General features: G+C 39.3%; 2 protein-coding genes across 3 annotated transcripts; one reads left to right on the top strand and one right to left on the bottom strand.

Moving 5' to 3' along the window:
• Positions 1-149: 149 nt before the first annotated feature.
• cfap276 (cilia and flagella associated protein 276) lies at positions 150-2,453 on the bottom strand. Of its 2 annotated transcripts, none has more exons than XM_051424291.1 (5): positions 2,043-2,453; positions 876-989; positions 662-795; positions 453-562; positions 150-263 (listed from the first exon to the last, which is right to left on the bottom strand). In XM_051424291.1, the coding sequence occupies exons 1-4, from the start codon at positions 2,118-2,120 to the stop codon at positions 460-462; spliced, it is 429 nt and encodes a 142-aa protein (XP_051280251.1). In that variant the 5' UTR covers positions 2,121-2,453; the 3' UTR covers positions 150-263; positions 453-459. The 2 variants fall into 2 exon arrangements, with proteins under 2 accessions (XP_051280251.1, XP_051280252.1); XM_051424292.1 differs by having other exon boundaries at positions 662-777; positions 2,043-2,321.
• Positions 2,454-3,060: 607 nt separating this feature from the next.
• On the top strand, positions 3,061-15,025 carry elapor1 (endosome-lysosome associated apoptosis and autophagy regulator 1). The gene is made up of 22 exons (XM_051424288.1): positions 3,061-3,189; positions 5,186-5,306; positions 5,417-5,597; positions 5,708-5,855; positions 5,950-6,030; positions 6,135-6,240; positions 6,350-6,499; positions 6,761-6,849; positions 7,046-7,223; positions 7,992-8,120; positions 8,369-8,459; positions 8,569-8,674; positions 8,784-8,921; positions 9,573-9,836; positions 10,429-10,605; positions 10,688-10,838; positions 12,058-12,151; positions 12,348-12,449; positions 12,732-12,858; positions 13,169-13,347; positions 13,511-13,679; positions 13,765-15,025. Exons 1-22 carry the CDS (start codon positions 3,103-3,105, stop codon positions 13,849-13,851), a joined length of 2,955 nt encoding a protein of 984 aa, XP_051280248.1. The 5' UTR covers positions 3,061-3,102; the 3' UTR covers positions 13,852-15,025.
• Positions 15,026-15,213: the final 188 nt, after the last annotated feature.

The following is a 15,213-nucleotide window of genomic DNA, read 5'->3' on the forward strand; positions in this document are numbered from 1 at the left end:
TTGAATTTGTTTAGAATATTCACTTCTGTTACATATGTCATTGCGCTTCAATTTGCATTTTTGACATTCTAAGTGTGAAGTAGTTTGCTTTCCATGAATCACCTTTCAATATTCAGTTTCAATGGCTTAAAAAAAATCCCACACAAGTGCACAGATAGAACCCATTTATTTACAGAGCTCTGATGATTGTCGCTGTTAGAGATACAGGAGAAGGACTGGAAGCTACCATCATTCTCCCCAGTGTAGCCTTTGTTTGAAGATGCCTGTGGAGCAAAAGAAAAGCCATTGTTTTGGTATTTGGGACACACCTTGCTCCAGACAAAGCCAGGTACTCCCTAGACTCACTGGGTTTAGGTTGGTTTACACCAGTCTTGTTAATGTTAGTTTAATGTTAGTTTCTCCACTAGACATCTGCAGCATTGGCTAGATGTCATAATATAACTGAACTTCACCTGTGCTTCACTTAATGCTGTAAATGGAGCACTTCTGTGGATCGACCCAAACTCTGATGTCTTTCTCTTGTTCCTTTTCCAGCAGGTCCTGCTTTGAGTTGTCCTTTTTCCTATAAATGAACATAAGACATGATAAATGAACACAGTTGAATATTTAGACTCCTGAAATGCCACTATCAGGCCACATACTTAACATCAGAAACACCCACCTTTGGTCCTCAGACAGTGTCTCCTTCTGATATAAAACCTCGTTCTTTGTCCAGAAGAAGTCCTTGTGGTGGTCGTAGACAGACTTTAGCTGGAAGTCGAGGCTGTCGTTTGGAGACTGAAGTTGAGAAAAGAGCTGTAGTGAGAGTCCGTCAGAATATATTAAGGTTTTTTTTTTTTTAAGTGAAGGTCAAAATCACTTCTGCCGGATGTTACCTGACGCTCATAATGCATAACACTCCTCCGGGTGCTGGCCAAGGTGGCTGTATCATGGAGGCGACTCCACGGTTCCTCTGTTTGGGCGATGTGAGTTGGCGTATCATATCTTCTCTGCACAATGGGCAAGGACAAAAAATAATGCCAAATGAATAAAGAAATATCTTTTTGATCAAAATGATGGCACAAAGGAATCACTGCAAATCTAAATCACACAATGAGTGACATTAATTGCTAAGGGTCGTTCTAATAGCTGGACTGATGAATTTCAATCTTCCAAAGTCGGTATGCTTTCAAATGAAATCCTACAAATGTTGCAGCACAATAATACTAATATAACAGTAAATGATTTGTATTTGATGACTTCACCATCTATGTTAATTTTGTTAGATTCAACATCGGATTCATTATAATAAGTATATATAAAAAGTATTATAATAAAGATAAGTCAACAATGACGGAGCTCAAAAAGGTTGCTTTTAACTTATAGTGAACAAATACACTTCAAAATGTAAATGTTTTGTACACAATTAGAATTGAAGTGATTCAAAAGGTGTCTGCTGTGTTGCAGTATACTTACATACAAATTTACAGTTTGATAAAATGTACTTTTTTCTTTAATCTTTATAGTCTGCTATCTGAAAAATTCTGATGTATTTATTAGCTGCACAGGACAGGGCTGTTTTATTTCCTTCGCCATCCTGAGGAAAAAATACGAGCTCCCGTTCCAAGCATGTAGGAGCAACTATGGTTACTATTAACTATGAGTACCACAAACTAATGGTTTGTCCATTATGGGCTACTGTAAAAACAGGGCGCTTTAACATGGCAGCCTCCGTAGAAGAGGACCCGCTCCCTCTGCAGATAAAAAGGTAACGCAACGAAAACACGATTCTTATTTTCTGCTGATTATACACTAATGAAAAGAAACCTATGAATGAGATTCAATAAATCTCACACACTGGACCTTTAACCCCGGACCATGTAATATTTCAGCAGGTTCATCATTTAACAACAGAAACACAGAATATAGTAGATTATGTTCATTCATAATGGCAGAGGAGGAAATGTGTATTTTAAGATAAATCTCAACAGGTTTTGTTTGTCTAGGTAACGTTAGGTAAGAAGAATAGCAGACAAACAGTTATTATCGATTTAAAGACCCACCTGCTGCTGCGGCCGGAAGCCGCTGAGAGTGAAGCCGTTTTCAAGTTTTGGGAAGGGGAAAGGATCCCGACCAGACATATTTAATGACAACACGAAGCTCGACAGACTAAAGTCCAATGTTAGCTTGTAACGTTATAATATAAGTTAGCTAGCTGCTAGATTGTTTAAAACCTGGTAACTTAGCAACCACAAACTTCCGGTTAAGCCTTTCAAAAGAAAACGACTGTTGTCGAAAGTTTCTTGTCCCATCAAACTAGGTTTGAACAAACATTTCAGTTAACTGAAATAAGAACCAAACTTTAGAAAAACCTAAAACTAACTGTAACATAATTGTGTACAAAACAAAACAAAAAAATAAAGATAAAAATACAGGAAATACCTTTGGTTTTAGTCTTTGGTCAATTTGGTCAAATTTGTGAACTAGACGAGCCTGAGGAGGCACTGGTGCATATGTTCATTGAGACTGGGAGGTCTACCACATGACTGTGAGTGTTTGTATTGTAATACCTATTCTGAACTTCTGTTATCTTGGCAAACACGCCCTCCTTATTATAATAAAAGAAACTAATACTGGAACTAATTAAACAGTAAAAAACTGAACTACCAAACCCACTCTGAGTAGTAACTGAAATTAAACTGAATAAAAAAAATAAAAATAAAATAAAATAGGCTGTACAAAACTTTAATAACTCTGGTCCCCACACATCATGGGTCTATTTGAATTGCCTTGAAATAAATGCTACTTTTTAAACACACTACTTGACATCAGTTGCTAAAAAAGACATAATGTAATAATCATAATAATGTAATGTTTTGTACTTGAACATACCAATAAAGGGCTCACTTCTACGTTAAATGTCCCAATAATAATACTAGCAGAAGGCAGGTAAAATACACGTCAACCTGCGTATTAAACGATGAGTCAGAGGTGACTCAGCCAATCACCTCCCAGTGTTTGTCCACCGTTCAGAGTGAAGCCCCGCCTCCAGCAGCACCTGAGGGCGCAGGCCAGCCCTCTGCTCCTCCGTCTCCATCACTTCAGCACTGACAGGAGGCGACGATGCAGGGAGGCCGGACACACCTGAGCCACCTTTTATTGTGGCTGCTTCTTGCACAAACCTCTGCGGATTTGCCCATGTGCAAAGAGGTGAGGGGACTCATATTTTTTAATTAGCCTTGTTATGAATAACAAGCCACCCAAAGCTAAAATTATTTGTCAACTCACTTATTCTTATTATGACAGTTTAATGTGTAAATTACTTATTGATGAAAATTATATTAAATCTAGCAAAATAAGAAATTTGTTGCCCTTTGGGGCCAGATATTTTACCAGACAGATAGCTGACATGAGGCCCCTTAAACAGCTTCACTCAGTTACACATATGTCTGATAATGCAAGGAGACATGTTACCTTGCTATGCTTAAATGTTGTATTATTGGAGGATTGCCTCTTTAGTCATAAAAATTAAACCCAAATAAAAAGAAGTGTACATTTTATGATGGGACGTTTGAGGAGGTACAATCCAATAGGATACTATAACACTGGCCTACCACATATACTTCTGCTCGCCTCGGTGTTGTGGTTATCACACACTTATTTTACTAGAGTTTCCATATGTTACACCGTCTGCTCTGCTCTCCTCACCCTTCTATATCTGGTTTGCATAACAACAGTACCGTCTGATAATACTCCAAACATTTCTTTTTTTATCAGAGGTGTGAGGGAGAAGTTGTGTTAATATTCTGTTTTATCTGGAGTCTGTCGAGCTCATAGATGAGGATGATTTTGGGGGAAAAGCTACTTTAATCCGGTGAGTTTGTTTCCATGCCAGTCCACCGCCATGGTGCCCAGCAGGTCATTATGTCCCGTTGCCTTGGTTTCCTCATGTTTGTTTAAAGGAGGCGATTAAGCTACAGAACATCTCCACCTTGATGCATTTTTACATCAGATCCTCCCACCCAGACCTGTGTTCATCCGATACCCCAGCCACAGCTAATGTAGCAGCTCTAAATGAAAAACACAGACCCGGAGGAGTGCTGCTGCTGCTGTATTTCTGTTAACTATTAATCCCACAAGGCCGTGTGTGGGCTTGGATTAGATAGATAGAGATAGATAGATACTTTATTCATCCAGAGGGAAATTCAAGTATCCAGTAGCATACAAAATACAAAACATACATTACATACATTAAACATACATTAAACTAAAATTAAAAACCCTAACCTTAAGAATAAAATTAAAAATAAAATAAAAGATAAAATATTATATATATATAATATATATAAAATTAATCGTAGCTACAGTAAACAGTGCAAATGGAAGTAAAACAGTGCAAATGGAGGTAGAAATTGTCTATTGTCTATTATCTGTTGTCCTCCCTGCCTTTACTGAGAGCTGTTGTACAGTCTTATGGCCAGGGGGATGAAAGAGTTTTTCAGTCTGTTGGTGGAGCTGGATTGGGACAGCAGTCTGCCACTGAACACACTCCTCTGCCTCTGATTATTGTCCTGAATGACTTTCCTTCAAATATTACAGCTAACTGCTGACCAAGATTACACTGCTCAGTATTCATGACATGTTTCAGAGGATATCAGATCAACAAGATAACCTTTATGTCACAACCCAAATTATATTAATAAGGGTAGGATGGTGTTTGTCAGTCACCTACTGTAAGTATCTCCAAAAGGTGTCAAAGCCCGACAAACAAGTACAGCCAAAGCTTTGCACCTGAGCTCCCGCTGTCCCCAAACTCCTGCAACAACACTAAAATTAAATGTTTACAGAAGGATTGGACGAATCAGCATTTATACCCCTTGGCTAAGTAAATAAACCCTGAAGGGAGTCTGCAGCACATCCTTGATGAGTGAGATTAAAACAACAGTTGAGACGGCTTCCTGGGCAAATATTAGCCTCAACTTTTATTTGGAAAAGAGGTTTGCCTGGTTTTGTAAAACAAATTCCAGAAGTATAAAACAATCTGGTGACCCCTTTTTAAATAAAACTCTTGTTTCTCCTCACATGCATGCTGACTTGCGTATTAATGTATCAATAAAATGTATTCTGTTCTGTTCAATGGATTTGATGCATATGGTGTGTTTTTATCTTGCTGTGTGAAACTCACACCTGTGTTTGGTCCCTGCAGTCAGATTATCACTTTGAGTACACAGAGTGTGACGTACTCGGGTCACGATGGAGAGTGGCGGTTCCCAACAAAGCTGACATATGCACAGGCCTCCCAGATCCAGTCAAAGGCACTCAGTGCAGTGAGTGTCCTACTCTTACATATCATTTCACACCCTCTGTATCACAGCTGTAATGTGTAAATGATAAATTGTTACCACATTTTCATCCTCATTTTATTTTCCTCTTGTAGCCTTCTCTTGTAGTGAGGGGGAGTACCTCAACATGCAGTCGCAGCAGTGCCAGAAGTGTGCTGCAGGCACCTACTCTCTGGGCACCGGCGTGGCCTTTGATGAGTGGGACAGCCTGCCGTCTGGTTTTGTCACCCACGGAATGAACACAAACGATAGGGACGTCCACACAGACTGCTCCAAGTTAGTACATGCCTCGCCTTTTCTTTATTTTAAAAGCATTTTTCTTTCATGCGTCTCGCTTTTGTCATCAATCATAGCTCTCACTGTTTCTGCTGCTGATGTTTCTCCAGCTCAACATGGACACCAAAGGGTGATTATGTATCCTCAAACACAGACGAGTGCACTGCAACGCTGTCCTACGCTGTGAGCCTGAAGAAACCTGGAACTGTGTCCTTTGAATATTTCTACCCCGACGGCAGCATTTACTTTGAGTTCTTTGTAAGTGTTATTAAAAATGTCTCTTCGATGTTGACATAGATAGCTGTTTTTATGCGGGATGTAACCTCTGGCTCGTTTCCCCCAAAACTTTTAGGTTCAGAATGACCAGTGTCAGTCTACAGACTCTGAGAACCGGTGGATGAAGATATCTGAGAGCAACTGGAGCCAGTACAAGGTTTGTTGCTTCATCACTTCATTACACATGCTGCCATCTGTTTGCCATTTACTGGAGAATTCATATTATAAAAGCTCTCAATTTTTCACATTAACCCTGTGCAGGTTGAGCTGAGCAGCGGCAACAACGTGCTGTACTGGAGAACCACTGCGTATAGTCTGCAGGGCAGTGCTGTCAAACCTGTTATGTTGAGAAACATTGCCATCTCAGGTAGAGCATCGCCTGTAGTTCTTTGTGGACAGCCGTTTTAAACATTTGTTCACCCCTGAACTCCTTTTTGTTGTTAATAATTACAAGTTGATTGATGGTTTTCTTTCAGGGGTGGCCTACACATCAGAGTGTTTCCATTGTAAACCCGGCACCCACAGTGCAAAACCAGGATCTGCCCGCTGTACCCCTTGTCCTGCTCAGACCTACTCCAACAAGGGTGCCACTGTTTGCCATCAGTGTGAAGAAGACAAATATGCAGGTCTGCATGTTTGCATTTCTGATCCCGCCCACAAAGACTCATATCACTGACTCATTAACTTGACATAATTCTTGCAGATATCTCTAAACTTACAACCATTACGTATTTGCATGTTTCCACACACATAAGTCTGCATGCAAATACTGCATTTACTGCTTGAGTGTGTGAGATTAGTCTTATCACTGGATCTTAATGTGAGCTGTGTGTTTTCCCTCGTCCACGCCCGCTGTTTCCCCTGGCCTGGTTTTTGTATTTTTCCAGAGGCTGGTTCAGGGAGCTGCAAACCGAGACCTGCATGTACAAACAGTGACTACTTCTACACCCACACTCCCTGTGACTCTGAGGGAAAGGTAGGAAATTATATGACGTGTGTGGATGCAGCAGGTTCAGTAGAGGTGAACACAGAGAGATTTATCTGGCTAGCAACCATCTGCTGTAACTATCGGGTTTCTGTAAATATAAATTGTCTGGGCTGATTGTGTCTGCTGTGGAAAAACCGGCAGCTTCTTTCATGTATTCATGTTTGTCTTGCTGTGTGTGTCTCAGACTCAGCTCATGTACAAGTGGAACGAGCCTAAGATCTGCAGTGAGACTGTTGAGGGAGCTGTGAAGCTGCCTGCATCAGGGGAGAAGCAAACCTGTCCTCCATGTAACCCGGGTTTCTTTGTCACCAACTCTTCTACCTGTGAACCCTGCGATGAAGGTTTCTACTCAAATGGAACAGGTGCAGAATCACTACACTCCTTATACGCTGTCTTACACACATGTCAGACTGAGTAGATTATTTTGTACTGTACACATTTATACCTACCAAAGACGCTCATCCTTTGTGACTAAATATCAATTAATATGATTTTAATAAAAGCTCATTTTCTTTGAATATCCTGCCTATAGATTCAGGTTCATTGACTATTCGTTACATTTCAACTGTTTGACAGATCATCTACAGAGTATATCTGACAATCCATGAACTACCCTAACCTAGCCAAACCTTAACCATAGTGGTGTAATATCAGAAATGGTTGTTGAATCTCAACTAAAAAGCTGTTGAAATGTTTCAAATTCTCTAGAAATTTTCTGTAGATGGACCAACCAAAATAAAAAGTTCAACAGTGGTGTCACTGTAAAAATCTCCTAAATTACTTATACTTCCTGATATATGTAAAAAAGTATATAAAGTCCAGACACAAATGACAGAAAACACATAGTACTGAAACAATTATGAAGGAATCACTTGAAGTCACAAACTGATTTTAAATGGATTTTTGCACGTGTTCATAAAGGCTGTAATTTCTTATTGTAATATTCAAACTTAATGTTGTAATGAATGTGCAGCTGAATCAGGATTCTCGGAGAAATTGCAATTTTGAATACACTTAAGATACTATTGTTTGCACTATTGAAGGCTGCAAATGAATCAGCTCCAGTCCTATTTATCTTCTTTCCAAATGGTTTGTATGCCCTCACATAATACCATAATGTTCACTCTTAGCCTGTACCAAGTGCCCTGTTGGGACGGAACCAGTGGTGGATTTCGAGTACAAATGGTGGAACATAATGCCGAACAACATGAAGAGCTCAATCTTCCGTCGAGAGTTCAGCGACTCCGAACACAGCACGGGTGAGACACACAAGGGTACCAGAGGTGCCAAAGCAGCCAGTGGTTGAAGGATAGCACATAAGCACAATTAAACACCCAAAAAGTAATTATCCAGAAAAGAAGAATGAAAGATGAGGACCAAGAGAGATAGAGAATGAAATACAGGATGTATCTCTCATAAAATAACAAACAAATGGGACCACCTGAATTATTGTCTGCATTGCTAGACAGTATCATTGTGTGAGCTGTTTTTTTATGTGTAATGACAGCATGGGAGGTGGCTGGAGAGTATGTCTACACAACCCCCGGGGATCAGGACTCAGACTACCTGATGCTCACTCTCAGTGTCCCTGGATACAGGTTAAATGTCAAATATGTCTGTTAAAGGGATTACACATAAAAACCTGTATATATGTATATACACTTTATCCCAGTTGAAAAAAGCTGAATGAAATGTCACTGTCCACAGGCTGCCTCAGTCCATGGCCACAGACAGTGAAAGAAGTGAACTATCTCGCATCACCTTTGTCTTTGAGACCATGTGTACAGCTGACTGCAAATTTTACTTCCTGGCGGTGAGGGAACATTTATTCTCACAAACATGCTTCAGGATGGATGTATATAAAGAAGTAAAGCATGACAGTATGAATACATATGAAGTATATATGTGTGTTTTGTCTGCAGGGTTATAATCAGTGGAATAATGATGTAGTGGAGGAGTGGAAAGGCAGCAACAGGAAACAGTCGTACTCCTACCTGATCCAGAGGAACAGCAGCACCAGCTTCACCTGGACATTTCAACGAACGGAGGACTTTAACGTGGTGAGTGACAATCACACACCCCGAATGTCGCTCTTGATCTATGACCTTCTTACAGCTTCTCTCCCCCAGCCTTAAAAGTAATTTTTTTTAAAGAAATAGGTTAACAAAAAGTGAATTTTAGTTCTCTTCATCCTATAGCTTTATATTTGTTTGTATTTATATACATACAGGCTATTTTATACAAATACATATACTTTTGTTTCTCTCATTGTTTGCTCTTTTTTCTTATCTCCCTCGGTACATAATGTTGTACTTCTGTTTTAAAAGTTAACTTAGTGACAGTCAGAAGAACTATAGGTACATTTAAGAGAAAGCCTGACACATTAGCCATTATGAAGGTTTTTTGATTTATTATGCATGATGATTTGCAAGAGGACAAGAAGATTCATCACAAATACTGTACATTTATTCATAAATAATTGCTGTAATTGTTTTAAATAATCACTAGAATTTGTTTTGATGGACATCTTTGCTTCTGCTGATATTCTAGCCCGGTGATGGTGAGTTTGCCCCCAGTTATTGCAGTGATCTCTAGAGGGCAGTCTGGAGCCGTGTGTCCACTTTGAAAATATCAGAATGACCTCTGCAGCACAGACCGGTACATTGCGTGTAGAGCGACTCAGCTGGTACCTTGTGTTTCTCTTCCCTCAGGAGAGGAAGTACAGTGCTGATGTTGCAAAGATCTACTCCATCCACATCACTAATGTGATTGGAGGTGTGGCCTCTCAGTGCCGCCGCTGTGCCCTGAGCTCTGCAAAGGCCGGCTCCACCTGTGTTCCTTGCCCAACGGGGCACTACATGGTCAGTGGGACGGGGGTGTGTAAGAGCTGCCCCCCAAACACCTTCATCAAGGCCGATCATGCTGTCGGAGAGGCTGCTTGTGTTCAGTGTGGACCAAACACAGAGAGAAACAAGGTAATGGGAATACTCCAAATACAAAGCCCAGACTAAGTCTATCAGTGCATGAATGTATGCAAGGTGACTCTGGTGGTTTTAATGTTTACTTTCAACAAATATTATACTACTAGACTAAAAACCATCACTGGGGGAATACACATAATATAATTGGACAGTTAAATTAATAAATAAAATGTGAAAAAAATGTGCTGGCTCTACAAAAAAAAAAAAAAAAAGGAAGGTGGGGTGGTGCATTTTGGGGAATTTGAGCATTTCTAAAACCCTGACTATGGCCCTGAATGTATCTATATCATATGTATTAATATGAATTGTTTAGTTAATTTACCAGAGTTAATGCTGGCTATGGTTATGCTGGCTTTTATAAGTTTAAACTAGCAAAAATAAAAAGGTACAGCTCTAAAAACACAAAAGATCAAAATAAAGATTCACTGATGAGACGCCCTCTACAGAATGAGACGTCTACATGCCTCTGCGTACGTTGCAGCTAATATTGGCATTTACTAGTTGTCTTATTTAGGATTCCCACAGCTGTTACATGAGGTTATTGATGTATGGTGTATATTTAAATGTAAGTATCTCTCCATATTAGGCCCACACGGCTTGCCTCAGTGACTGTGCGTTGGACGTGCAGACGACAGGAGGAGCGCTGCTGCACTATGATTTCTCTCCTCTGGCCAACGTCACCGGCTTCCACAGCAGCCCCCGCTTCACCAACAAAGGCCTGCGATATTTCCATCGCTTTAATTTGGGTCTGTGTGGGAAAGAGGTGAGAAGCTGTGATCCTGATGACTTTGGTTTTTGTTTGAGAATTTAGTTTGATGTGCATTTTAACCTGCTGTCTCTTACAGGGCAGGGTACCGGCTACCTGTGTGGACAACGTAACAGAGAGCGGGAGAGAGGTTAAAGGTTACGTCTGTCAGTCCACCGTGGTTCCCTCTGACATCAGGAGTCAGAGCGTGGTGTCCTCCCAGCCTTTCCTTATTGGTGACTCACTCATTGGTACGGACTGATATGTGTTTAAGATCTTTTTAACACCAGATTTGATCATTTGCAGATAAATGTCCTGATATTAATTAAGGGCAACCCACGCTGGCGGTGTATGATGAACTATAAAACACCCTTGTCTCTTTTATGTAAGCCCACATGGTGGTGTGTTGTACCGGGGTGTGCCAAATTTCTATTTCTCAGTGTCAATGTGTGTCAGTGCTCCAAAAACTGAGCAATTTTGGATTGGAAAATTCTGGCTTTCAGACCTTGACGGCTTCTGGCTGAATGTAACATGTGTGCTGTGGCTGTCAATTAATGTGTGTCGAATCGACCACTAGCTTCAGTTACTAGTTCATGGTGTGTTGTTTAGTCTGCTGGGATGTAGGATGAAATCTAAATTGTGACAGAATTGAACTAAGTTATACGCTCCAAAACATTTCTGTTCATTGTTACAGTTGCTCCCAACCAAGGGTCTGGGACCCCCACAAACCATCACAAGCTGAAACCATTGGGATGTTTGATTATTATTGGAGTACAAAATAAGACAATAATCTGATAGATTATGTTTAATTTGTTTTTACAAATGCTAATGATTTTTGGTGTTCCTTTGACTTTTCCACTAGCACCACCATGAGGTTGCCATTCGTGGTCTAATATAAACTGTCTCAACAACTATTGGATAGATTTCTAGGAAGTACACATATTCGTATCCCCCTCAGGATGAATAGTAATAATGTTGGTGATCCTCTGACTTTTCATTCATCATCAGATCAAAATTTTAATTTGTCCAACATTTTTATGACCAAATACCTGCAAAACTAATGTCATTCCCATCTGTATGTTTTGTATTTATTGCTAATTAGCAAATGTTAGCATGCTAATAAACTAAACTAAGATAAACATTAGTGTTGACATTGTGCTTGCATGCTGACGTTAGGCTTTAGCTCAAAGCACCGTGAGGCCAAAGTACCACCGTTAATGTGGCTATTGACTCTTAGTCTCATTACTGTATAGTTTCATATTTAAAAGTGTAGTTTTACCTCTTCAGCTTCTAAAAATTAAACAACAGTCTAAGAAATGGCTCACACCTCTCACAAACATATGCAGCCTGTGATGCAATTACTCATTGCTTTGTAGGGTTGCTAGCAAAAAATGTTGCAACCACTGGTTTACATTGTGTGTCATAAATCATAAATGTAATAAATAAGTTATATGTCCTTTTATTCTGAAGGTGTGACCACTGACACAACCCTCAGTAGCATCTCCTCTCCAAAATGGATGTTTCCCTCTGCGTCTGGCCTGCTAGATGTCATATTCTACTACAAGTAAAACACAATTTCTCATATATTTTGTTTCATTCATCAATTGTGGTGCTTTCAGTTCGAAGATTTTAAATTGTAAATATTTGATGCTGAATGGCATTTGTTTGATTATGGAATATAATTAAGAATCAAAGTCTTAAAATACATCACATGGTGGAAGTTAAGACCTTTATGTTTGTCATGTTTTTGATGTTTTCAGGTCGAGTGAGACAACTCAGGCTTGTAAACAAGGAAGGTCAGCCGCCATCAGACTTAGATGCAACCCCACAGTGACGGCTAAAGACCTCATCACGCTGCCAAGGTGTCTTTCACTGTGACTGAACCCAGCTATTGACATTATGAGAGTTGTCCAGACAACATTTGATTTGACACACATACTGTATTCAGTGTGCGAACTATAGGCTACCAGGGCTTTCGGGAGGGCTATTTAGGGGAGCTCTTGTCTTGTCTCCCTGTAGTTCGCACCCTGATATATTACAGCAGCACTAATGAGTTATGTAAATCTGAACAAAGTGACTCCGTGATGGTTGTTTTTATCACGTAAAGCTTGTAATCATCTCTCTTTCCTTGTTTTCCTCCACAGTAACTGTTCAGAGGGGACATGTGATGGTTGTACTTTCCACTTTCTGTGGGAGAGCCAGCATGCATGTCCACTCTGCACCAAAAACCACTACAGAGAGATTGTCAGCGCTTGCATCCAGGGAATACAGGTAGTGCGGCACAGCCATGGACATACTGACAAAAATAATTTTACCTTCTCAACCCCACAAATCCATCACAGGTCCCATCCACCAGACAGATACTGAGAGATTAAAAAAAATATGTCAGAGCCAAAGAAAGATCTTCTCATCTAAGTGCATTTCCCAAAATGTTGAACAATTCAATTCATTCATTCAGTTCAGGAAAATACTGAAAACATCAGGATTCAAGTACTTAACTGATGACCAATCTGTGTGTGTGTGTGTGTGTGTGTGTGTGTGTGTGTGTGTGTGTGTGTGTGTGTGTGTGTGTGTGTTTCAGAGAACCACCTATGTGTGGCAGCAGCCGTTGCAGTGTTACGGAGGAGAGTCTCTACCAGCACAAAAAGTCAGTGCTTGTGTGACTCTGGATTTCTGGCTAAAATTTGGTGTTTCCACGGGAACGATTGCTGCTGTGCTGCTCATCAGTATCAGCTGCTATTTCTGGAAGAAGACACGCAAGTGAGAACGCTGTGCTTCACATCTCCTTTGGTGTTTTGTTGAAGCACTGATATATCATACTTTAAGTTTAAGGCTGAAATCTAAGCTAATCGTATAAAAACTCCAAAGACAAAACTGTAATTTTTGTGGCCAAGATGCGATTCCTGTCACCCTCTGTCTGCAGGTTGCAGTATAAGTACTCTAAGCTGATGATGAACTCTGGGGATAAAGAGTGTGAGCTGCCCACTGCAGACAGCTGCGCAATAATGGAGGGAGAGGATGCAGAGGACGACATCATGTACCTCACCAAGAAATCCTTCTTCACCAAGAAAATGAAGTCCTTCTCACGAGAGGTCAGTTACCCCTCCATTCACACACATACTGAGCTACGGATGAGTCAACTTTTAATGCTTTGTATTATCATCAATGTGCTTTCAGAGGACATCAGATGGATTTGACTCGGTTCCTCTTAAGTCATCGTCTTCACACCAGCAAAGAGAAGAGGAAGACTCCGATGATGCTTAATTCAGATGATGAACCGAAGGCAAGAGGAAATGTTTTAGATAAACTGTTTGACATCAATGTAGGTCCAACAGACGGAGTCACAGAAAACACAGAGGGGCTGTTGAATTCAATTTTTTTTTATTACAAAATATAACCTGGATTACTGAAGGATGTTTAAATAATGTAAAACGTGACAATTTTATGTAGTATTATTTGTCATATGTTAGATTGCCAAACCTAATAGTGCAATACAAAGTCTCCATATTGGGGATACTCTGTATTTTGAAGGCCCAACAGTGTATTTCAAAATGATGTAAGAACCAAACTGTGGATAAAGTTACAATTGTTGTAGGTGTGTGAGACTGTGTGCATTTTACGTAACTGTGAGTGTGTATTTTCATTATTTTCTATATTACTTTTCTTATTTTATTTTTTATTTGGCTCTCCTTTTATTAGACCAGACATCCATTTCAATCTTACAATGTTATTTGCCAATTTGTGAGTTATATTTGCTCTAGCTTTTGCTAATGTATTCTGCTCCAACCAAACTTATGATATAACCTTGCTTTATTCTGGAGTAAAGACATTTTCTACAATAAAAAAGATGTGCATCTGCAGGAATTAAGAATGACCTCTAATGCTGCCTTCAGTTTCTCTCAGACCATACTGCAGAGCATGAAAATAAATATATGACTTCATGTTTGTTTATATAATACTTTTATATTACTACTTTATATGTTTATATGTATTTGATATATGCTTATAATTGAAAACATTTCAAAAGTATATTTGTAGTTGGCTTAACTAAGAAAAATACAAACAGCAATGGTATTAATGATCCAAAATGTATCTCTTTTCTGCGACTTTCCATGGAAGAATGAAATTATATTTCCACAACAAATATCTTAAAATTCACGTCTTGGTAAATTGACATTTGCTCAAGTACTGCACTTTTATACTTCCAGTTCCTGCTATTTTTGAAGTGAAGCAGTAAAGTATCTTTTTCACTACAATTCAGAATTAAATGTTGTACTTTTTACTAGTTTTGACATTTATATGACAGCTAAAGATAGCCACTGGTTACTTTGCAGATTAAGATTGTACATGCAAAATATATTATAAAATAAGATGTATTATTGATTAACTACCCAATACTATATAACATTGTTAAAAAATAAAAACAACATCTATAGTATTACCGTGTTGTTTAACGTTATTGCCTAAATAATCATCCAATAATGCTGCATTATGAATAGTTTTACTTTTGATACTTTTATTTTTAATAGCAACCCTTAACTTTTATTTGAGTACTTTTGCTTGTTTTTTTTAGACACTTATAATCAAGCAAAGGATCTAAATAATCATTCCACTACTGACTGTCCT

This window comes from Dicentrarchus labrax, unplaced genomic scaffold, assembly GCF_905237075.1.
Source record: "Dicentrarchus labrax unplaced genomic scaffold, dlabrax2021, whole genome shotgun sequence".
Classification (NCBI taxonomy): domain Eukaryota; kingdom Metazoa; phylum Chordata; class Actinopteri; family Moronidae; genus Dicentrarchus; species Dicentrarchus labrax.